The sequence below is a fragment of the Haliaeetus albicilla genome, chromosome 11, assembly GCF_947461875.1.
Source record: "Haliaeetus albicilla chromosome 11, bHalAlb1.1, whole genome shotgun sequence".
NCBI classification, from domain to species: Eukaryota; Metazoa; Chordata; class Aves; order Accipitriformes; family Accipitridae; genus Haliaeetus; species Haliaeetus albicilla.
Window position 1 is genome coordinate 37,815,838 of NC_091493.1, and position 22,774 is coordinate 37,838,611.

The following is a 22,774-nucleotide window of genomic DNA, read 5'->3' on the forward strand; positions in this document are numbered from 1 at the left end:
ACTGCACTGGGAAGGGGCTGTAGTGCTGCAGCCCCGGCTTGTCCCGGCTCCAGGCTGCATCCCAGCAGCCCCCGAAGTTCACCACGCTCACTTGGTCACAGCGTGGGGCACGATGGACCTCACCAAAGCATGGGACAGACCTGCCCCAGCTCCAACGCATGGCTTTTCTCATGCGGGCAACCTCAGCAATGCAACAAGAGCTAAAGGAGGGAGATCAGGATGCTGGAATAAACTGCTCTTGCACTTTCTCAGCCCAACAAATGGGTTACCTTGCTTGACCTGTTGTCCTCCCTCTGCAAGCAGACAAATTCTGTGCCCATTTGCTTCCTTGGAATCCTCTTCCTTCAGAAGGAAAAAGGAAGGTGATTCTTCTGCAGAAACTTGTTAGAAGCTGCTCTTGCAAGGATCCGTATTTTCTCTCTGTTTTTCATGAGCTGACATTTTGGTCAATAATCTTCATATTTAAGGTGTCTTATCTTCTTGTGCATGCAAAGGATAGCTGCACTGCAACTCCTGCGAGGCATTTCCTACAGACATCCTCAGCACATTAAGAGACAAATAAAAACCAAACTGTAGAGAAACTGACTGCTCTTGAAACCATGTTAAACTATAATGGGCTAAAAATATCTTCATCTTTATGTCTCTTCACTATCACAGAGAAGAAAGTCAGTGCTGATGTAGGTAAGCACAAGCGATAGGTTTATCTAATAATGTATACTGAAGATAGTGAAAAATATTTCAAATTTGCCTACAGTTATAAAACTGTAAATCACACTGAACGATATCACTGCAGTAAGCCGTTTTCTTCTAATGGTTTTCTATATTTTATCGGTTCAATAAAACCCATCGCCTATCAACCTAAGAGTTGTAGTTATATACCCTATGGTTATTCTCAATTAATTGATTTTTTTAGTTTTAAAATTAGGCCACAAACCCACCAGAAGAGAGAGGTATGGCAAAATGAACTAATCAGATTTCATTTCTTTCTTGGGAAAGAGGTGGGGGTGAAGGGAGGGTCTTGCACCAAAGTTTTAGAAAGTTGACAAAGTTTTCTGCCTTGCAGTAGAAAACAGTTGGCAAAGATGCATCTTGATGCATCATACCCTTATTGACACTATTATACACTTGATTACATCCTACAAATTACAAAAAATATCAAATGAGTGCACTGAGAAAACTCCCTGGGATCTAGAAAAATAAGGCTCCTGCAGCAACAATGATCTTACATAGTGCCTGTGTCCTAGGAGATCCCAAAGACCCTCACGCATTAACTGACGTGAAAACACCCACCGGCTGTAATCAAGAGGTACAGGCTACATGGCAAAGAGGTGAAGTAAGACATGGCACTCATCAAGAAACCCAGCTAAACAAGCATTTTACAATTTCACACACAAATATGTCTGTGTTTTCATGGTTCATTCCACAAATACCCAAGAGGTAAACTGTACAGCACTCAGTGTAACCTAGTCCTCTAATTAATAGCTTTGATAGTACTAAGAAAAACCCAACACTGTGAAAAAATCCGTAACGCATGGCCAGCTGACTTTCTTATGAATACTTGAGAACACAGAGGTGGCTTCATAATTACCCCCTTTCCATTTAGTGGCATTACTTTCAGCAAGAGTTTTCCCAAATGTCTCTGTGGTTCTCAGCCCAACAAATGGGTCACCTTGCTTGACCTGTTGTCCTCCCTCTGCAAGCAGACAAATTCTGTGCTCATTTGTTTCCCTGGAATCCTCTTCCTTCAGAAGGAAAAAGGAAGGTGATTCTTCCACAGAGACTTGTTAGAAGTTGCTCTCAACAGAGAGATCACCTACAAGAAGATACACAGATCTGAGTCATCGGGTTTGGAAATGATTTCCCCAGTTTTCTAAAACAAGCTATTTTGTTGCTCCTCAGAAGAAGCAGACCTTGAGAGAGGTGCGTTGAAGCAGATCCCTCTCAATACCTTGTTCAAGGTCTAGGCAACTGACATTGATGGGATTCAAGATATTTCTTTTTGATTTGTATGTAACACAAGGGTCACAATTCTTGAAGGACTCCTCTTCAAGCTCTCATCGAATGAGCATGATGGATCTTCTGTACCAAATGCAGCCATGCTCTCCAGGCACCCTGCAGGAAGTGTTGGAGAGGATGTTGCACAGACACCCATGACAGAAACACGTCTCACCCTCTTCTGCCTCCTTACTTCGGCCTGAGCTGGTGAACCATACTTGCTGCCAGGAGCAGGTACAGAGCGCGCCCCAGGACTCCTCCCTGACATGAGCCTGGATTCAAGCATTCAGCCGACTGGAGACTGCTTCTCTGTTTGTGCCCCTGTGAGGCACATAAACAAAAAATCAGTTGCTGCTTCCTTGCGATTCACATGAGGAGCGCCTGGAGTCAATGGGTTCAGTGTGGGGATCATTCAAACCAGCTGCGGCCAGTGAAAAGAATCCATTCTTCATTCCTGTGACCAGGCTTGCTAGAAAGTAGGGAGCAAATGTTCCACCCAAAATAGTTTTGGTCTGAGCACAAGAGAAGCTATTGGCAACAACAACCCTGACAGAAAGAATGCCTTAGCACCAGGCTCAGATGCTTTGCAAAAGTATTTTGTATCCTCTACCCCAAATTGTATTTCTTTCTGCCTGTAAAAGACTACATCCTTTAACCAGCCCTGGCAGATTGCTGAGTGTCTTTATTTTGGCTAGTAGAGAGCTCCCTTCCATTCGGGACCTATCTAGGATGGAAAGCAGATCTACCGGGATGGAGAGCCCAACCCCAGCTGAGCACCAGGCCACTGTGGCCCTCCTCCACGGTGAAGCCAAGTTGTGCAGGAGTCCTGGGCAAAGTGTGCAAATGGGGCAGCTCCTGCTTCACCTGGAGCCACGAGGCCGGGCAGGGGTGCGGGTGTATTCCTGAGCTGGCCACGCAGACAGTCCCAAGACGATGTATGCATCTGCTGGATGTGCTCTCCTGCCCCAGCTTCGCGGTCCACCCCGGGCTGATGGTGCAGAGCAGGCTCTGGGAAAATCCTCCTCCGTGTTGCATGCGCCCATCAGCATCCCTCCATGCACCCAGTTTTACTAGCGCAAGGACCATAGTATTGCAAAAAGCGCTGCTTTTCTCAAAGAGCTCTAAACCGCCACAGCGAGCAGGTGTGAGTGGCTGGGTCTTTGCTGTTTATTTTTAGCCTACAATGAATTTGAAAAGCAGAAGGTGCCGCTGTTGCTAGGGACGTAAAGGTAGAGTAGCAGACACGAAGAGTTCCCTCTGGGTGAGCGACCAGGCCTGATCTGAGCCCTTCCTCTGGGTTGACTGGCAAGAGCAATTAATCCTGACGCAGTGCATATGTTCCAAATTTTGTGTACTTCAGAAACGAAATGAGAAAAAAAGTTATTGTGCTTCACTGTGAAATATCAAAAGCACTGAACTGTGATGCATTAACATGGCATTGTCTTCAGGACTCTCGCCCAACTCAAGACTAACAAAAGGAGCTGGTACACAGACATTAAGAAGTGCACATATTCTTTCCTTACACACCCAGGTACTTTTGCACGGCACAATAACACATGCAACTACGTCTCCATCCTCTTCGTGCAGTTATCAGTGCAGCATAAAGTAAGGACAATGGCTATTAACAAAATATACAAGAGAGGATAACCACTAAGATAAAAAAGATTTGTATTTGTTAATGTCACAATATAAAGGAAATGATAAACCCCTGCAAGCCGAGTTTCTAATTTGGTCTTAATCTCACTGGGCGTAGCTGCGCCAGTGCTGGCTGCCTCTCCGTCTCAGCCCCGGTCTCCTTTCCATTGGTCAGGACAAGCCTTTTCCCAAATCACAACAGCTGGCTGGAGCAACCCTCCACCTCCTCTTTCTCGCTGCAACTTTCCCTTAGAGTATGATGACTTTTAAATCCTTTCAGGCTCAAAGCCCAGTAAGCAGTAAAGCCCAGCACAAAGTGATATTTATTTCTCATAACTATTTTCTTTCATATAAGAACCCAATAGAAAAATAACCTCAACGGTATTTGTCATAGCCATAGGTGGATTTGAAGCTCTGACGAAGTGAATGTGCTGCACTCGGTGGTGCTTGGTGCAGCACACCTGCTTCGTAACAGAGTTAAAGGAAGAGCCTGCCCTAAGCCAAAGCTCCTATCTTCCTTCAGCTCGTAGGAAAGGACTTAAAATCTTTTGGGGAGCTGGAAACTTTGGTATGGACAAAGAACTCAAATGAACAGCCACAATGGCTGCAGAGCGGTTTCCTTAATTAGAAAGTTGGCTGCATTCATAAGGAGGAGGAAAACAATGCTACAGACAGCCAAGGCAAAGAGCAAGTAAAAACTGTAGCACATGCAGCTCTGGAGGAAACAGAAACCGGCTCTTATCAGCCCCCCAGATCCTCCAAACCCACTTGTAATTATTAGGCTGAAAATCAAGTGTGGTCCTGCTGCCGAATCAGAGCAGTACAAATTGTGAATATGACTTGGCCTTAATTAATACATTTTGACAAGGCTCAAAACAGTCCCCAGGCGATTTAAGACACCGTAAAAAATCAAGGAAGCGACAGTTTTTGACCTCAAGATGTCAAATACAGAACTGTTGTCTAGTTTTGACGAGCTGTCACTCTATCCCCCGGACATCCCTACTGCAGCTAAGCATTTTACGTCATGGCCTGCAACCACGCAATGTGGTCCACGAGGCTACTGGCATGTCCTCAGAGCATCAGTCAACCCAGCTTCAACAGCGTCGGAGAATCCTTGTCAATACAGCGGTGGTGGTGGTCTTCTCAGTCCTCTGCCCTGCTCTGGCAGTTGGCGATGGGCAATGGGGGCGTACAGAGACATCCAGAGCTGTACGACCGACTGCAAGGAAGCCTGAGAAACCCACACCTCGCTGCTCGCTTGCTGACCAGGTTTGCCCGGCTGTCCTCGTGGAGACCCGGTGTGCTGTTGCAGGAGAACTAGCGAGCTGTGTAGCAAATGGAAAACGCCAACCAGGAAGGTTGTGTGCTTTTTTAAACAGCAGACCAGATGCCAGCCTGAAAGCACAATAAACTCCCTAAGAAGAGACGTTTCAGACTCTGCACATCTCTCAAGCCAGCACAGGGTATATCCCAACAGAGACAGGTAACTGCACAGGAAAGTGAAGAAAACTACAGCTAGAGAAAATGCAGCTTTCCCCTGTGTTGGTCGCATTCAGGTCTGTCAATCCAACCAGCACCTGACACCTGCATCAGAAGGAAGCTGATACCTGTCACACTGAGACGATCGAGCATCCCACTATGGAAATTCAAACGGCCGCTGCCAAAACAGTGCTCCCAGGGAAGAGGCAGCTGTGCTGTGTGCGTCTGGGGAGAGCGGGAAGGCAAAAGGCGAAAACACTTCTTGGCTGCAGCAGAAAACCAACATACTGATGCCTCTCCTAAGCGCAAGACTCTGGCCAAGGAGAAACATGGGTCGTGGACCATTTCCAAGGGTGCACTTGAGATGCTCTTACTGTAATTGAACATGAAGCTGTGGCCTCCCAGGGCTGCGCACGTTCCTCACTGTGGTGGGCTGCCACCCTGTGTGACTGAGCATGGGGTGTTTGTGTTTTTCTGCTTCAAACCAGCCGCCAGAATGAAATGAAACGTGGGTTCTGACATGAGGAAGTCTGACGGGCAAGGCTGCGGTCTGCAGACAGGTGACTGGAGAGCGATGGCAGCAGGAAGGCTGAGTTTTTGGAGTGTGGCTCCAAAAAGAAAATCTCAGAGGACACCCTCACGATCCTCTTCCACACAAGAGATGAAAAAAAATCATCCCAAATTGGACAGGGAGAGGTGCAGCTCCTTGGAGGGTCTCTGCCCCGAACACCTCTGCAAGCAGGAGTATGACCATCACCCCAGGAGACCTGCAAAATTACCTTACAGCTGACACCCAAGAGCTCCATGTGGCTGATACAAAGCACCAAAACACAGGTTACACATTCTGTTTACCAGGAAATTAACCTTAAATGCTGTGGAGTGAAATCTTGGATGCGGGAATCAATTTTTTTAAAAAAAGAATTTTAACTTGCTGTTTTGCCAAATTCTGATTGAAAATCATTGCTCAGACCCCGAGGGCTCACGACCCACTTACCAAACACAGCACTGCTGTATTTGGATGGACTTGAGTCAGAGTACTTCTAGCACCATGAAGGGTAGAAGGTAGAGGCAAACAAGCAAAGCACGTAACTACACCAACTTGAGAGGAGTGTGCACAGCCCTGGGAGGCCACAGGTTCATGTTCAATTACAGTAAGAGCATCTCAAGTGCACCCTTGGAAATGGTCCATGACCCATGTTTCTCCTTGGCCAGAGTCTTGTGCTTAGGAGAGAGTGTAGAAAAAATTCGAAACACAAACATTTTGTGAATGTTACCAGCAGCGTTCTTACCAAGCATGGAATACTTTCCTAGAAACTGGCTACCTTTAGGGCACCGTCTATCCTGCTGCAGTATTTTGGTTGGCTTACTGTTGCTGATTCCAGTATTTTCCCCTTTCTTCTGCTCTCCTACCTTCTTCCTTCCTCTCCCACTTCCCCAGATGTGTTTGCACTGAAGGAAAGCTGCTCCCGTTGACTCTGCAGGGCAGTTTCCAGCCCTGCCTATGCTCAGTGGTGCTTGCAGCCTGGCTGCTGCCTGGGCTGTCCGGCATTTCTTAGTATGTACTTCTTGCTCAGTACTGCAGTGCTTTGGCTACGTGCCTTATGAACGGATTAAACAAACAAAAAGGTAAGAGGCATATTAATTCAGCATGCCTAATAACTTCCCAGAGTGTGAGTAAAGGAAACTGGAGATTCCCCAGGAAACTGTCCCAGTATGCACAGTACATCCAGATTCTCCCCATTACAAGGGGCACCACGGAGAGGAGTCATATACTCTTGGCACCTGGTGCAGGCAATCCATGACTGAACCATAAACCCACCAAAAGTAAGACAGGAATTGCACTGCAAACTGCTTATCTTCTCGAGTCCAGCTGCTGCTCTGGAGCCTGAGGGCTCTGGGAGGAGTGCAAGAGGCTTTTTGGAAGGAGTTAAAGCAGCACTCTTCCTTACTGGCATCTGACGCCTCTTCCTTCCTGGAGCAAAAGCGGCTCACTGTCCCCCTGGGAGAATGGTGGAACATCTCCTTTGGCTCTCACTTAGTGCTCTGCAACTTCCCGTACCATAAACTGGTTGCATAACACGAATCTGCACTGTGCAAAACCTCTCGAGCAACGAGCCTTGCAGGAGCCAATGTTGTTTCTCCCAATCCTTCTGTGAGATCTGCTTTCCATATGTCTCTGCCGATGTGCTTGCTTTCTTCACGACTGTGAAAGACCAGTCTCCCTCTCCGCTGATCCTACCCCTCTCCCTGCCTCAGCCCGCCTGCCGGCTGCACACGAATGCACATGCCTGGGTGCCAAATGGTCGGGTTTGCTTTTCTCAGCACCACTCTTCTCTCCGATGCCACCACTACTAAGGACATAACGCTGTGGCTACGCGTTGTCTCCAACCTCTGCTCGAGCAGTCCCACCACTGTACCGGGGACAGAAGCCACAGTAGGATGGGACTTCCCTTTGCATTTCCCAGGACAAAGCTCATTTACTACCATGAAGCAACTACGAAGAGAGAAAAATTCCGTTTCAGAGCTAAGCAAAAGTTATGAACATCATATTTACTACCAACTTCCCAAACTCCGTCTTTTCCATGTGCCACCTTAGAAGAACAAGACAATCGAATGGATCTGCTCTGGATTTCTCTTAGACACCTCTCACAGCTGCAAATCCTTTACAAGGTGATTTTTATTTAGCAAAGCAGCTGTTTTTCACCCCGAGCACTACCTTCCCTCTGACAAATATCTGTTTACAGTCTGGAACTTTATAATATTGAGCCACAATCAAATTCATTATCTCCACACACTCTTATCAATATTGCACAATTGCCATTTCTCTTTCTCCTCCTCAACTGCTACCACAATTCTCATTTCTCTTAACTTTCACAAGTGACCTGCTTTGGTTTATTGTAGCCCATAGTGTCACTAATCTTAAAATTATCCCAAAATGTAGACAGAAATGCAAGTTCTGACATCTTCTGCCACTTTTGAGGATCTTCTTCAAACCCTACTGTAAAAGAGCCAGCTCTGCCCTTCCCGCCAGATCCCATCCCTCCTTCTCCAGGGAAGAGCCACTGGTCCCTGCCCACCATTCATGTTTTTGCGGTGGAGCAGCCAAGTAAGCTCCTTCCGTGCCTCCTGCTCTGCACGTCTTGCAAATCCAGCTCCGCTCCACTGCTGTCACTGTGTGTCCCACCTCCTGCTGCCGCAGCATGTCCCATCCCCTCGCCTGGGGTCCTTTTCTCCGGGGCAGCCGGGGACTCTCCCATGACTGCCCACCCGCTTCCAGCTAGAAGTCCTCTCCTGCTTCGTTCTCAGAGATGCAAGAGCCTCAGGTTTCTTCCCTTTCTGCTCTAATCACCTCTGTTTCAGGAGACCTGGATGCCCTTTCCAGCCACCTTCCAGCTCTCTGTACACTTTCAGATTTCCACGCTAATGCTCCAGATTTCATGTAGTTCAATCAGGTTTAAAGTCTCAGTTTTTGCTCTTTGCACAGCTACCACTCAACTGTGCCTAGTGAAGCATGTATGGCAACTCAACCATTTATAATGATCAAAAAGCCACAGTAATTTATCAATTATTTTTGTACAGCACCCTCTCTACAGCACAACACAGTGGGTCCATCTCTATGAATAATTTTCATTTTCTGAGGTTTTTTTGTTTTTTCTTGAGAGCATCACAGTGAGCTAGTCAGACTAGCTCATTAATAGAAGCAGAGGCCAGCCTGACACATCGCAGTTTTAGGCTGGGTAAACCAAAGATGTGGTTAAGTTGCCTAATCAGAACAAGAACAGGAATATTATAATTTCATGTAAAACTGAAATATCAGAAATGAAGAAAACAGAAACATTCAACCACATGCACAATTAAACCACTTTTAAGTGGCAAACGTCCAAACTAGAACAATAGTTTTTAACACACAGCCAGTGCTGCACCTCAAAGTCAGGCTGACCATTCAAAAACAACCAAAAACTAAATAGTCATTCAAAAACAACTGAAAACTAAACAGTCAACATCAGTGCCGATTGGTACTATATTTAAAAGCAGTTTGAGCTTTAATAATTCAACAGAATTTAATTTGCTGGTAGAAAGTAAGGTGGAATTTTTTTTTTCCAAAGCATGACGTGGATGGATATCCTATCTCTGTAAGGTACACCCCAATTTGTAGCTAGTGCCGGGCGTGGGGCCAAACACATGCACACAGACAAAGCCTTGGCGTTCTCCAGATCAGGCCTACAAGCTGCAGAAACCGAGATCAAGCAAGAAATCCTCTAATGGATTTAACATGCAACATTTGAAACTGAGCAATGTTACCGATATTTATTTTACCCATAAACCCCCTATTATAATTTTGTTTTGGAAATTTTCAATTGCAAACTTGCAAGTGTTCTGTGGAATTCCTTTTTATGACTTGCTTCAGACTGTTAATAACAGCTCCGGTGCTAATGACCTAACTCCTGAACGTACAGAGGAAAAACAGCACTTCATGAAATATTGATACACGTGTGGAAATTTGACAATTATCTCCAGAGCTCCTTGGTAAAATCTGAAAGCAAATAAATAGCCAACATTTCCTGTACTCATTAAAATACTGAAAAACAGAGAAAGAAACATACTCATTATCCATTTGACAAATATAACCTATTATTTTTAATAATGCACAGGCATTCAATGCATGAAATTTACAGCTTCTCTTGCTTAAAGAAACCATTGGTTTTGTAGATCTAATTTTAAGAAATGCAATAAAAGTAAGTTATGTGGAGCTTGTGACTTTTGCAGGAGAGGATAAAATAATTCTTTGATTGAAATAAATGGCAAAACTACCATTTTTTAGATGGAGGCACAACTTCTCTCCCTGCCATATTTTGGAAGCTGCTTGTCTGGAAAGAAATTCTTCAAAAATTAGAAATATTAATTTCGTTGGCCTTTCTCATGCAAGCTTCAGAAACAGAAAACTGGAGTAAAAAAGAGCTGATGAGCCAGATCGTGGGGCTGTTAGTCCACATGATACATCTCTGTATCTTATCACATGCCAGCGAGATGATACACAGGCTCACCCTCTGGCCAGACCATGGCATGGGAGATGCCACACTGCTACTCAGGATGCTTTTAGCATGAACGGCAAGTACAGAGAACACCTTCCCTTGCTGAATAAATATGAACCATAAGGGGAAAACTTTCAACGCAGAGCATGACAGGTTGCTCGGCATTGCATTACAGTGCAATCATTGGTGTTATTATAGTAATTCTGGTTTCTGGACCTTTTAGCCCTGACTACGCATGAAACAGAACCACAACTGCTACAAACAAGAATGAAATGGAAATTTGAGATTCTTAAGCCAAATGTTTTAGCTGGTAAGATAGCAACTTCCACTCTTATGCAGGTCCGCTCAACACACGCAAGAATTCAAAGACAGGGAAAGCTTGAGATCAACAGGAATTGCAGCTGCTGGCCAGGTGGGATAACTAAAGCTACATTTCGGCCTTCCTGATTACTTCAGTGTCCCAACAGGACGGTCTAGATACTGATAAGCTCTCTGCTGTCTACACTGAATACTCTCTTATCTTTCATAATACATACCGATCGACGTTCCCTTCACCAACAAAGCAAAGGATATGCACTTGCATGAACTACTGTACTTTTTGAATATTCATTTAAAACTTTATAATAAAGCATTCAGAGGAAGGCAGAGAGCACAAGACTATGTGTGACATTTCTATTCCTGGTTTTTTTCTCTCTGTGAGTAACAGTGAGAGACTCCATAAGAGACTGGACCATCGTAAGAAAAGGCTGATAATCTATAGGGTTAGTAAAGGAGTGGGTAGGAGGCAGCTTGAAGCCACTCAGGGATTTGCAGTGTTAGAACAAGTGTCAGGAAATGTGTTAGGGTTAAGAAGACCAGCAAGGAAGTCAAGGGGGCATTGTCAGGTTCTTGCATCCCACCGCCCTATGATTCCTGATGCGGCTCCTTGGCATGGAGGTAGCCCACCCGGAGATACCACCTTCACATCTGGCAAATACATGCCAAATGTTTCAATGGGACCTCAGTTTTGATCATCTTTTTCTGACTTTTTTCATTGAAAGTATATCCTTAATTATTACTTATCATTGTGTTTGCTGTCTAAGCAAAGTCCCGTCTGCTTATTTACTTGCCAAATCAGTATGACAACTGAGGAAATAATAAATTGCTTGATAACCAAAACAAGTCAATTCTGGCAAATAATAAAGACTCTGCAGAAGTACTGATCCAAATGGTTAATGACTGATACACTGATTATATTTTTTGAGAGTTTTTCTCCCCATTTTCACACATATATATGTATCTGCATACAGAAGTAAAACCTGAGAATGCCATCTTGGAGGTTCATATCAGTATGTACCAAGGAGCTCCACCGGCTCCAACCGTTCAGGTAAGCCCTCCTGGTTTCCTTCTTACACTGACAACCTGCTTATCTCTCAGATTACAGAGCCTAAACCACCTTCCTCCCGGGAACTATGACGCTTTTGGGAACTGTGGGAAGAGTACTGTGATCTCACTCTTCTCCCAGCCCCTCCTTGGCTGCCTCCGCTTCCACGTGCAAGATGAGGTGAGAGGCCGTTTCCTTTGGCCACCCTACACTTGGTGGTTGAGATGCACCCCCAGGGCCTGGGGTGCTCCCGGGAGGGAAGACCACAGGAGGGAAGGGACCACAAACCTCCACCACTGACCCTACTGCTGGCAGCAACAGCACTGCCCGTTCAAACGCAAGGCGCTGCTCGTGCATCTAGCAGTGGGGTCCGCAGACACTCCTTGCAAACAAAAAATGAAATTTATGCCTGGCAAATGAGGTTAGGTCAAGGTCTTCCAAACTACCTGAGACCTGGAGCCGTCACACTGGGGAAGTGAACTGCAGCAACCTCGCAGCTGGAAAGCCTTCCACCTGGGAAGGGGCACAGGGTGGCCCCGTGCCGGCAGGGCTAGGGCCGTGTTACGTTGTGCCATGGGACCCGCGTTTAAGCCGATTGTTGGCCTCGACACCCTTTGCACTGGGGGAGAGGGCGGAGGAAGGAAAGCCAGGCACTAATCCGCTCCATCTGCTCCAGAGCAGCTAATTGGATTGCGAGTGCAGAAGGCAAGGGCCCTGGACAGGGTGTTGGCGGTCACGCCAGCCAGGCACAGGCACTCAGAAACCTCCAACTTCGCTCAACAAAGCTGCTCCGGCGTGGAGGGCAAGGGTCCCGCCGCGCTGCCGAACCACCCCTCTGCCAAAATGCTTCCTAAGGACGCACCCGGTTGCACTGAGGCAGGGCATGGCTGCCCAGCACCTCTCTAATGGAGAGGTGGAACTATTATTGCCTAGGAAAAATAACATACGTGACTGCTCGCCCCCAAGTAACATTTCATCTTTAACAAAACACTAGAAACAGCAGACAGAAGAGATTAAATATTAGCTTTCTTTACCAAAAGCCAGTGGAATGCTGTTAATGTCAGGTTTTATTTAGGTGCAAAAGTCAAAAGCTCATCTGCCAGTTGCTATATATAAACCTTACTAATACATGTCCTAGGTCTGCAACATTTATTCTAAATCAGTGACTTAACGATTTTCATCTTCTGCTTTTTAAGGATTCAGCTCAGCACCTACTTTGCTTTTAAAAATAATAGACAATTTAGTTGTGCAGCATTTTCATTAAACTGGTCTGTAGCATAACGCTACAGATAGAAAGACAAGGAGAAGAAATACAAAAAATGTTTAATACAATAATGATCAGAAACCTTTAAAATTTTTTCTCTCTGTGAACACTAAGTTTGTAGCTATGGAAACTACTTACGAGAAAGCTAAAAAAATGTCAGCAAATATAGTCAGAGTATGATCTGGATATAGGAAAGTTCAAACAATAATAGAGAACTACAGACACAGGGTAAAGGGAAAGTGTAGATTGAAGATGACAACCCTTGTGTGTCTGACAACACGTTCTCCTACAATAGGCCAAGTTCATTTTTTTATTGCCATGGCACTAAAGTCAATGAATTGCAACTGGAATGAGTTTGACACTTTATATTGCTTTTGATAAAACCATTATAAAAAGCGTATTTTAACCTTTTAAAAAAGTATTTTAAAAGCGTATTCTCTGCTATCAGTGAATCATGTGCACATATTGGCCAAGATATAGTCAATACTTTATCAAGGTAGTTTTCAGCACATCTCTTGCACGCTCTGTTCTTCAGCCATTTACTCTACTAACATGAGCAGTTCTTATGACTTCGGTTTTAAGATCCACGCATGATACACATCCGCACACTCATCTGCCCAACTGAAGTTGGTGAGAGTCCTCATGAGCCTTTCAAAGGCTTTCCCAAACTCACTGCAATTATTTCCAGCTAGTACCCTTATCATTTGCATATTAAAGTCTTGCAAACAATGCTGTGACCATCAGGACAGCAGACACTAGCAAGACAGGCACGCTTATTTCAATCAAGTGTTTTTGTATGGAAGTTACAATCCCAGTTAAAATCATTAGTCCATGGTTTTGCCAGTGAATGCAGTGCAGACTTACTTTACCTGGAGTAACACACTAGCTGGGAATGGCTCCAAGGAGTTGCTATGGTCTGTCAGGTCAATGTGCAAATTAAATCAGATTTATTCAGTGCACGGAGCTTCCTTTGGTGCTGTTTCAGTCCGGATTGTTAATTGAGCTGTCTTACGTGTACACATTGTGATTACATGCAACACTCTGTACAGAAGACATAGTGAAGAAAACCTGAAGTTGATTTCTGAACTGTCCACTATATGGTACATTGGGCAAAGAATAAACCACCAACAACAAATGCTCATGAAATTTATATTGTGTACGAAGTATCACTGCTAAACTCTGTGTGCCCATAGAAAGCTATGACAACTTCAGTGCGGTACTCTTAAAAGAATGGGCAAATGTTGCTCTTTTAACCACCCTGGATGAGCTCTTTCAACCATCCCTGAACAACCATCAAGGCTCTTGCTCCTGCCTATGCCCTCTCCTGTTTGGGGGTTGCCCACAGGAACACCTTCAGCTTGCAACTGATGGGTGGTTAACACAATTTTTATCTGTCACAGGGTGGAAAATACCAATAAAAAGAATCACAATCGTGTTAAACAGTGTAAGCAGGGCTGAGCTAATCACAGTGAAAGGCATTTCTAGCTGGGATCCAAGATAGTAAAAGAGAAGATGAGTCCCCTTCACACTGGAGTGAACTACTTGTCCAGGGAAGTCTGCTACCCTCAGCTTGCCTTTTCCTGCTCAGGAAAAGGTCAGGCTTTTAACCGACTCTTACAGCTAAGTAAGTTTGCTCCTCCTTCCTTATGATACCTACCGGACTTGTACGGGGCAGCCCTGTTCCTCAGCCCTGTGGGAAGTATCTCCCCCTCTGTGATCATTTGCTTTCATATCTTCATATGTAAACTAGAGTTTGAAAAAACATCCAAGACACGTATTTGCAATGAATCACCATTCCTCATTGGAACTCCCTAAGTCCATCATCGGAAACAGAAATCTGGACCGACCCCTTGTTTGGGAGAAGTCTAGGCTAGCTACAAAAATACAGGACTTCTTCTCAGCCAACTGCTTTAAGACTGAAACATTGGATAAAAAATATAAATCAAGTAATCTAATAAAAATACTAGCAAACATAATAATTTGAAGAAGCAGCATTTTAGAGGTGGAGCTCCAGTAATCTAATCAGTGATCGTTAGATGCAGTTTGCCCTTACCAGCTTTGCTGACCTAAACTATTTATTTCCCTGCATTACCACCCACTTCAGCACAAGGCTGGTCACAAACCTGCTCTGGCAGCAGACCACCAGCTGACATGGTTTTGTTGCTCAGACTTTGCAGGGTTTTTTTTCCTGCTTGCCACTGAGATGACTCGGTGCATTCACTACTTGTGATGCTATGGATGGTGAGGCCGCAGGAGCAGCAAGCTCCAAGGACGTTTCTCCCCAGGGAAAGCCATTCCTGACAGCTTCACGCACAAGGTCTCCAGGATGCAGAGAGCAGCAGCTTTGCCAGAGCCATGGTTGGGGAGTTCCTGGGACGGGAAGCCAGCTTGGCTCCGGGGACATCGCTCGGCTCCCACACCCCGTTCGCTCTGCTGCCACAGCAATGGGTTAAGGGTGCTCATTCACCACCTTCTCTTCATACAACTCCGCAATTCCCAGGAAGGGCAATTTATCTAACTTCTTCTTAATAATTATTTTATGAAATGCAAAGAAGTTGCAGCAATAAATCTTGTTGCTGATTTTCCCTTACTTAACCATACCAAAAGGAGGGGCCCATAAGCATGTGGTGCACGCCTGTATCCCTGCCCGAGATGCTGCCTCTACCATAAGAAATACCGGGCAGGAGAAGATGCCGCCTTCTTGCGAGCCCTCTGCCCAAATTCCAGTAAACAGTAGCTGTGCAGAATCCATACAGACTGTCAAAACTTAGCACAAAATCACAAATCGGGTATCTAGAAACAACTCACTGTAGAAAGACTACAATACATAGTCCAAAAAGACTTCAACAATAACCAAAATGATATATTTTAAACCCCTACCCGTAAAACAAGCTTCAAAATATCACTGGACTATAACATACATCTTATAACCCCTCCACTGACTAAGAAGACATTTATACCAACAGAAAATATTTGCAGCCGTTTAGAGACAGAGTTTAATACTGAACTTGCTTTCACCTTGCAACTCAAGTATCCACAGCCAAAGCTACAACCAGGAGAAGGCTCATTGCTCCTAAAAACACACCCTGTCTCTTCCTGCTGGCAAATACGATTTTCCTGGATTTAGTCAAGTTTCTGTCATCCGCTCAATGTTTTAAAAACATCTTAACATATTTGTAATATTTGCTTATCACCTCGTGTGTAAGTGTGAACACTCCTTAGCAATGGTGCTCCTTAAAGAGTAATTCCTCAACACAGCTCAAACATCTACAAACCGCCACGCCTTTCATTTTTAATCCATAACCTTCTGTTTGCCATGTGTCTTACCTTGGCTTCTACTTTTAAAATATAGTTTAACAGGAAGAAAACCTCTCAGGCTATTTGGAAAATAAAAAGGGGAAATAAACAAAAATGAAGACAATTTTACAGGTCCTACTTCAGCTAAACCTTTCAGGGACTTCAATGAGAAGATAATCTTTCTGTGATTATGGCCAAACCCTCTCGTTGCTTAGCAACACATAATTAAGGAATATGTTTTCAGATCCGCTTTGCAAGCTGGCCATTATCAGATGAAATTACTGGAGCAACAAATGTCATCCTCATGCAAATGAGTTGGTCGTAGGCAAAGAAAAAAGAAGGTTGAGTAGCAAGAAAGAGCTCAGCAGCACAGAAACACTGCTGGCTTCCTCTTGTTGCGCACTGGTAATTCTTTTAAAGGGAAGGGATAGTATCTAGATTTTTAGAGAATAGGGTTTGCAGTTTATATACGAGACACAAGGAAGGAGGGGTCTGTTACTTGTAGCAGAGGAGACTGCTCCCAGTGCATGTGCTCCGTCAGTGCCTTAGCATCAGGGCTTTCACAGCATCTCTATCAACCGGCTCAATCCAACGTACCGCAAATAAATGAACATATTTGTGTTCCCTGCATTATGCCAGTTCATCTTTTTTTTTTTTTTTTCAGGCTTTGGGAAATTGTTTATTTAAAAATACCGCCTGAACGTACTACTTCTGCATCTAATTCATGTCAACACAGAATGTGTTGCCTAATATTTAAGCATTTTTTAGAAATCAATAGATTACACCAGCTACATAAAGGACACATAAGCATGAAAGAAACGGCATCTACTTCCTAGCTGTGTAATTATGGTAAGCCAGGGAAAGGGGTGCGCCAAGTGTCTGCATTTTGACAACTTTATCATTTCCACTCACAAAATCATTCTTTATTTAGATTCCTGTGGAATGGCATCACCAGTTTGGCACTGTCTCTATGCCTATAAAAGGTATCCTTTTATTAAAGCTTTGTGCGTGTATGCTGGTACGGCACATTGTTTGAGACTTGTTTGCATGGGAGTTCAGCTGAACCGCACACGGAGAAAATTCCCTGCTCGTAGAGTCACTACCAGGAAAAACATTACAAGGGATTTCTTTCCACGTTTTTCAAACAAGTCAAGCCGCAAATGAATGGATTTGCCAAATTTCCTTGTGCTTAGCAGTGTGGTTTTGGGGCTTAGTTTCTCTCAGGCTCTGAGCGTTATCATCAATGTACATCTCCACAGTGGAGGAGTGGAGCCTGCTCAGCTTATCTAGCTTTACATCTGAGCAGCCAAGGGCCTGAGCACTTCTAGAAGGGGAAGGGAAGACGAGGAGCCACCACTCATTTTTATTGTTCTAGGGCTTAATGACAGGCTTTTAGTTTTAAGCGCAGACCTATTACTTTAACAGCTATATCACTTCACTTACAAGCATCTCTAGAAGGAAATCAAGGGGTTTATTTTGTATGCCTGATAAAACAGCAAATTAATAATAAGAAGAAAAGACTTAGGTAACGGCCAAAGGTAAGTCGATTCTCAAATAACACCATTAGCTATCTGATGAATTTAGTCAAAACAATGCTAACCATTTCCTCAGAGAAACACATTTGCGCTTGATAACAGCGGTAAAAAGTCAATCTGCAGCAAACCCTGTAGTCCTAATTGCTCAGCCAGCGCAGTATCTAATCTCCCGTTCTCTACAAACAACAGGAACGGCAAGATTAACCCTGGAAGCATTATCTGAGATACCGCTCACTTTTAACTGAAGTTGGCTAAACAAATAAAATATTTGGAATTTAACCGCAGAGCGAGAACCAGCATCTTTAGCTCCGCGTAGCCAGCGCGGCCCTGCGAAGAAATCCCGTTCACCTCCTTTTCTAAATAGGGAAGCGTCTAACATTTAGGCATGAGAAGGCAATACGTTTGACTGTGGGTTTTTTGGGGGGGCAAAGGAAGCAACAACAGGGCGGTTCTAAACTACCGTACAGGGTGAGACCCTTCGGAAATTACTTGGTTCAGGTGACGCCATGGTGGAGACGATGACGGGGGGCCCCGTGCGCCTGCTGAGCTTCGGGTATGGGGAGAGCTGGGCAGGGAAAGCGGGTCCGGTGGGTGCCAGGCTGCCGTCCCCCGGCGCTCCCGGCCGGCGGAGGAGCTGCGGGCTGCCGTGCGGGCTGGGTGCTGGCGACGCCGGGGCCGTCCGCTCCCTCTTCATCAGCTCCATGGGGACAGTGTAGGTGGTGGGGTAAGCCGTTTTGGGGCTGGCGTGCGGGTTGGCCGCGGTCACGGGCATGCCGGCCGGAGCGGAGTAGGCAGAGGCCGGGCGCGGGTGCGTGTTGCAAGGCAGGGGGGTGCCGTATCCAGAACCGGGGAGAAAGTGCGGCCCCTGGGGAGCCCCGGCGGAGGCAGGGTAGGCGGTGGTCTCCAGCAGGTGCTGGGTTGGGGCGCTGGACGGCCGGCGGTGCATCTCCCCTCCTCTCGGGGAGAGTGGCTGCAGCGGAGGTGGGGGCTGCGGGGGGGCACAGCCGTCCGCGGCGGGCCCTGGGCCGAGGGGCGCCCCGTAGTCGCCCGGCAGCTCGCCGCGGTGGCTGAAACTGTTGGAGCGGGTCCTGGGGCGCAGCGTCCCGCTCCTGCGCTCCTGCCTCTGCAGCTGCATTTCCGCCTTGCAGTTGTGGGCGACGCGGGAGAGCACGCGGGCCTGCCCCAGGTTGGGAGCCACGGACTTGATGTCGTTCTCTTCCATCACGGCCAGCAGGTTTGGGGAGTCGAAGCCCTGCTGCAGCAGGGCGGCGAAAGTGCTCTCCGAGACGCCCTCCGCGCGCAGCAGCGCCACGAACTCGGGGTCGAAGCTCCTCTTCCCCTCCGGACCGGGGAAGCTGGGGGGCACCGGCGGGTGGGAAGGGGTCGCCGCTGCCGCCGCTGCCTCGTAGCTGTCGTAGGGGCCCTTGGCACCGGCGCTCTCCCTGCCCGGCCCGTAGCCGCCGCCGGCACCGCCGGCGGGGTCCACCACCAGGCAGGTGGGGGCGGCCTGCCTGCCCCCCGCCGGCTCGGGGGGCCGCTCCACGCCGTCGCCGTAGGCCTGCCTGCCGGGGAAAGCGGGCGGTTCGGCCACGTACCGCGGGCCGGGGGGCTCCGCGCCGTAGCGTGCCGGGGAGACGTCTCTGCCGCGCGGCCGCTGCCCGTCCAGCACCAGTTTGGGGTCCCTGTAGAGGCGGGCGGCCTCCGGCGGGGCGGGCAGGCGCCCCGGGACCTGGTCCCAGGACAGCCGGCTGCCGGGGACGCCGTAGCTCGCCAACGGCCTGCTCACCACGTGGTCGCGGTAGCAGCGGGGGTCTTTGGGCGACCTAGCCGACAGGGAAGGGTCGCTGTAGTAATCCTGGGGCGGCAGGGAGCCCCGGGCTGCCATGGCCGCTTGCCGGTCGCAGTAGGTGAAGTCCGGGACGGAGCCTTTCCTGAGGGGCCCCGGGGCGAAGGCGGCATCCTGGTACGGGTACGCCTCTTGCTTCAGCTCCGCGCCGCCCTGCAAGATGATATCGTTGGCTCGCGGCGGCTCGTACCAGCCGCCCTCGCCACCGTAGGTCAGGGAGCTCCTCCGGCCCGGCGGCCTTTGGTACTCGAAGGCGTTCTCGCTCTCCCAGTTGCCTTCATACCAGCCGGCAGCGTCCCAGCTCTGCGAGCGGCCGATGTTGGGGTGCTTGCTGGGGATGGGCATCGCCGCGAGGCCGTTGGCTCCCGCCGAAAGGGAGAAGAGGAGGCACCTTCCTTCTCGGCGCTCCTCCGGGGCGCATCAAAACCGGACCGTGCTCCGCCTGAGCCCTCCCGGGACTTCAGAAACCACTGGCCGGCGGTTTTGCCTTTCAAAGCGTTGCCTGAATTATTAATTCTTCGAAACCTTAGTAGGCAAAGCATGCGGCGGCCGCTGTCACCCGCTCTCGCTCCGGGTCGGCGGAGGGAGAGACCCTTCCCGTGCAGTGCAGCCGCAGAAGAGGGCGGCCGCGCTCAGCCCAGATGCTTTATCCTCTGCCGCTGGGGACGGCGCGCGCACATGGACAACTGGCCGAGCAGTGTGTGGGGATTAGGAGCTAAATAAAACTGCTAAAGCCCTCGCTCCATGTGACATCATTTTAGCCCGATGAAATCTCCCGCGCCGACCCAGCCAGCAACCTCAATGCAATTTCTCCCCCCGGGGAATGATTTTTTTTTTTTTTTTTTTTTTTTGGCATGTTGTTTTTTTTAACACGCGTTTCATCCGTTTCATTTGTCTCCTTCCTCATTAGCTCAGGGCTCCCGTCTGCACCAGCACCCACCAGGAACCGGCAGCGAGATAACGAAATGTGCACGTATACGCTCGTCCACACACGCGCGCATGTAAAAATAAAAAAGAAAGCTTCAGTGTCAGCTCAATCTTAATCCACCCTGATGAAATGTTAATCCACTGCACACAGCTAAGGACAAATTAAATGGGAGCAAGCAGGCAGGCCTAAAAAAAGGCCAATGCAAGATACTCAAGAATACAAGAGCGATTAGAAATTAGTTAGGTATCTGTTTAACACTTTATGAATATTGTAATTTGCTTTGGAAATTACATTTTTTGTTGTAGTTTCAAATTAGCTGTACTAACTAGGCTCCAAAAGGATTCTTTACATTATTATCATAATACGCAAATCCTTTCATCATCCCAGGACAGAAAATTGTGGAGGTGTAATCTGGAATGTATAATTTTAAGACCCTAGCAGAGGTCACGGAAAAGGAGGGGAGGATCAAAGGATCTAAAGCCTGGTCTTACAAAGCAAAAAGGAATAGCAGACTTTTGCCTATTATCTCCAGCGTCCTTTGGAAAAACTACATGTTTATGAAATGGGAAAACACTCAGAAACATCAGACAAAACTCAATTTGTATCTAGTGGTATTTCAATATTCATATGGATTAAGCTTTTTTTACACTTAGAGTAGGCAAAAGGATTTAGATGGAATCACACCACAGAAAATTGTTATTTGGGAATGTAATAAAAATTTCCATATACAGTCACCGTTTTTCAGAGAAGATATTAAAATGGCTTCCCAAAACACGTATCTAAATTATCACATGCTGCTCATGCTCAAATATTCCTTTTCAAAGAAGAATAGGTCAACCGTTGCTTATTTTGCTAACCACTGCTAGTGAAGCAACATTTTCCTTTTGTAATTAAAAAAATTCAGACGGAAATTATTTCTTCACCTCCAACATGCCCCTTCCAGGACAGACCCAGTAAAAGACATAATAGTCACCTTCCCTGGTCTGTTTGCAAGACAGCTTGTGCATTTTTCCTGGCTAATCCACAATAAATGTTTAGTGCACTAGCCATCACATGATAGACTATTGTGCTATTATGATAGCTAAATCACTAATACAGTCTAATGCTTATACTTGCCTATCATACTAATACCTCTGGGCTATATTTCTGACCCAAATACTGACAGGATCTTTGAGTAATCCCTAAATTTCTTTATTGCAGTAAATATTATAAATCCTCTTCAAACATTCTCTCCTCCAATTCCATCCCCAAGAACGACAGTCTTTAAAATTATGTTGGATGTTACACAGACATGCAAAACATGGGCCCCAAAAGATTATTTATGCAATTCTCAGAGAATATCTGATTGGCATCATATTGAATTAACTAACAAACTTAAGGCACATTGGAAAATTTCTTCTTTTGTGAGAGTCAAAATGGGAAGACACATTTGTGGCTTATAAATAAAGCAGAGAACATTTTAACAAACAGAAACATTTTATTACAACAACATTTTGCTAAAGAATAAAATGTATTCCCAACTGGATACAGTGAGATCTGTGCCATTTGTTTGTTCTGAAGCAGCAGAAGAAAGCTACCAAAAATGTATACGAAAAAATAATAAAATCCTGGTCTATAGATCAAAGGCATCTTGCACCATTGTCTTCAAAGAAATCACTAATGAACGTAGCCACCATGTTAAGCCCTGGTTGACAATGGAAAAAAACACGCCATAGAGGAATTAAATTTCAAAAACGCTGATCTTAAACAACTGCAAGGGAAGTCAGGAGGGAGCTTTGAGCATTTACTACCTCTGAAAAAAACAAAAGCTTTAATAAGCCCTTGGGTCGCGTGATGGACACACAAAAGAAACCTCACCCAAACCGACAGATCTGTAACTGGTGGCCGTACCCTGCCCAGCTCCAGTGCACACGCGGGCAACAGCAGGACCAGAAGACCCACCTCCAAACTCCCTTCAGCCCAAGCGCAGAAGCAGCCGCGCGCCCGGGCTCCGAAAACCACCCATGCGCCGTTGCACCCGCCTGCCCTTGCACGGGCGCAACCTTGCAGCCCTCGGGCAGAAGGACATGCTCTCCTCACACCTGCACTGTAGGAGCCAGGAGACTCTAACTTCAGACCTGCCACTGGGAACGCTCATGCATATGGATGATTTACCCCATACACGCCACCCTCAGTGGAACAAATTAACTCTTCCTGTGCTCCAAGCCAAGCAGAGGTACACGCTTGCAGGACCAGGGGCTGTAGGACTTGTACTCTTCCCCGCAGCCATGGGGCAGATGTCCTCTTTGGAGGGTTCTGCTGGCCTCTCGCGGACCAAGAGCCGCTGCCGGCCCCGCGGCTGGCGGAGGAGATGTGCCCAGGAGCCATGGAGCTGGGCAGCCTCGCATGCCATCACGGCA

The 22,774-nt window shown here is 46.8% G+C and overlaps 1 protein-coding gene across 4 annotated transcripts in view; it reads right to left on the reverse strand.

The window, feature by feature from the left end:
* The window catches only part of CTBP2 (C-terminal binding protein 2), a 141,960-nt gene that overhangs the window by 25,838 nt on the left and 93,348 nt on the right, over positions 1–22,774 (reverse strand). Inside the window, exon 1 of one of the 4 annotated variants that reach the window (XM_069797190.1) lies at positions 18,091–20,120. The exons of 2 other annotated variants lie outside the window; for them this stretch is intronic. In XM_069797190.1, coding sequence (XP_069653291.1) covers positions 18,091–19,792 — 1,702 coding nt within the window. In that variant the 5' untranslated portion in view covers positions 19,793–20,120. Of the gene's footprint in view, positions 1–16,096; positions 16,118–18,090; positions 20,121–22,774 lie in introns of those variants that run through there. One more of the 4 variants, XM_069797194.1, reaches the window with a different exon arrangement.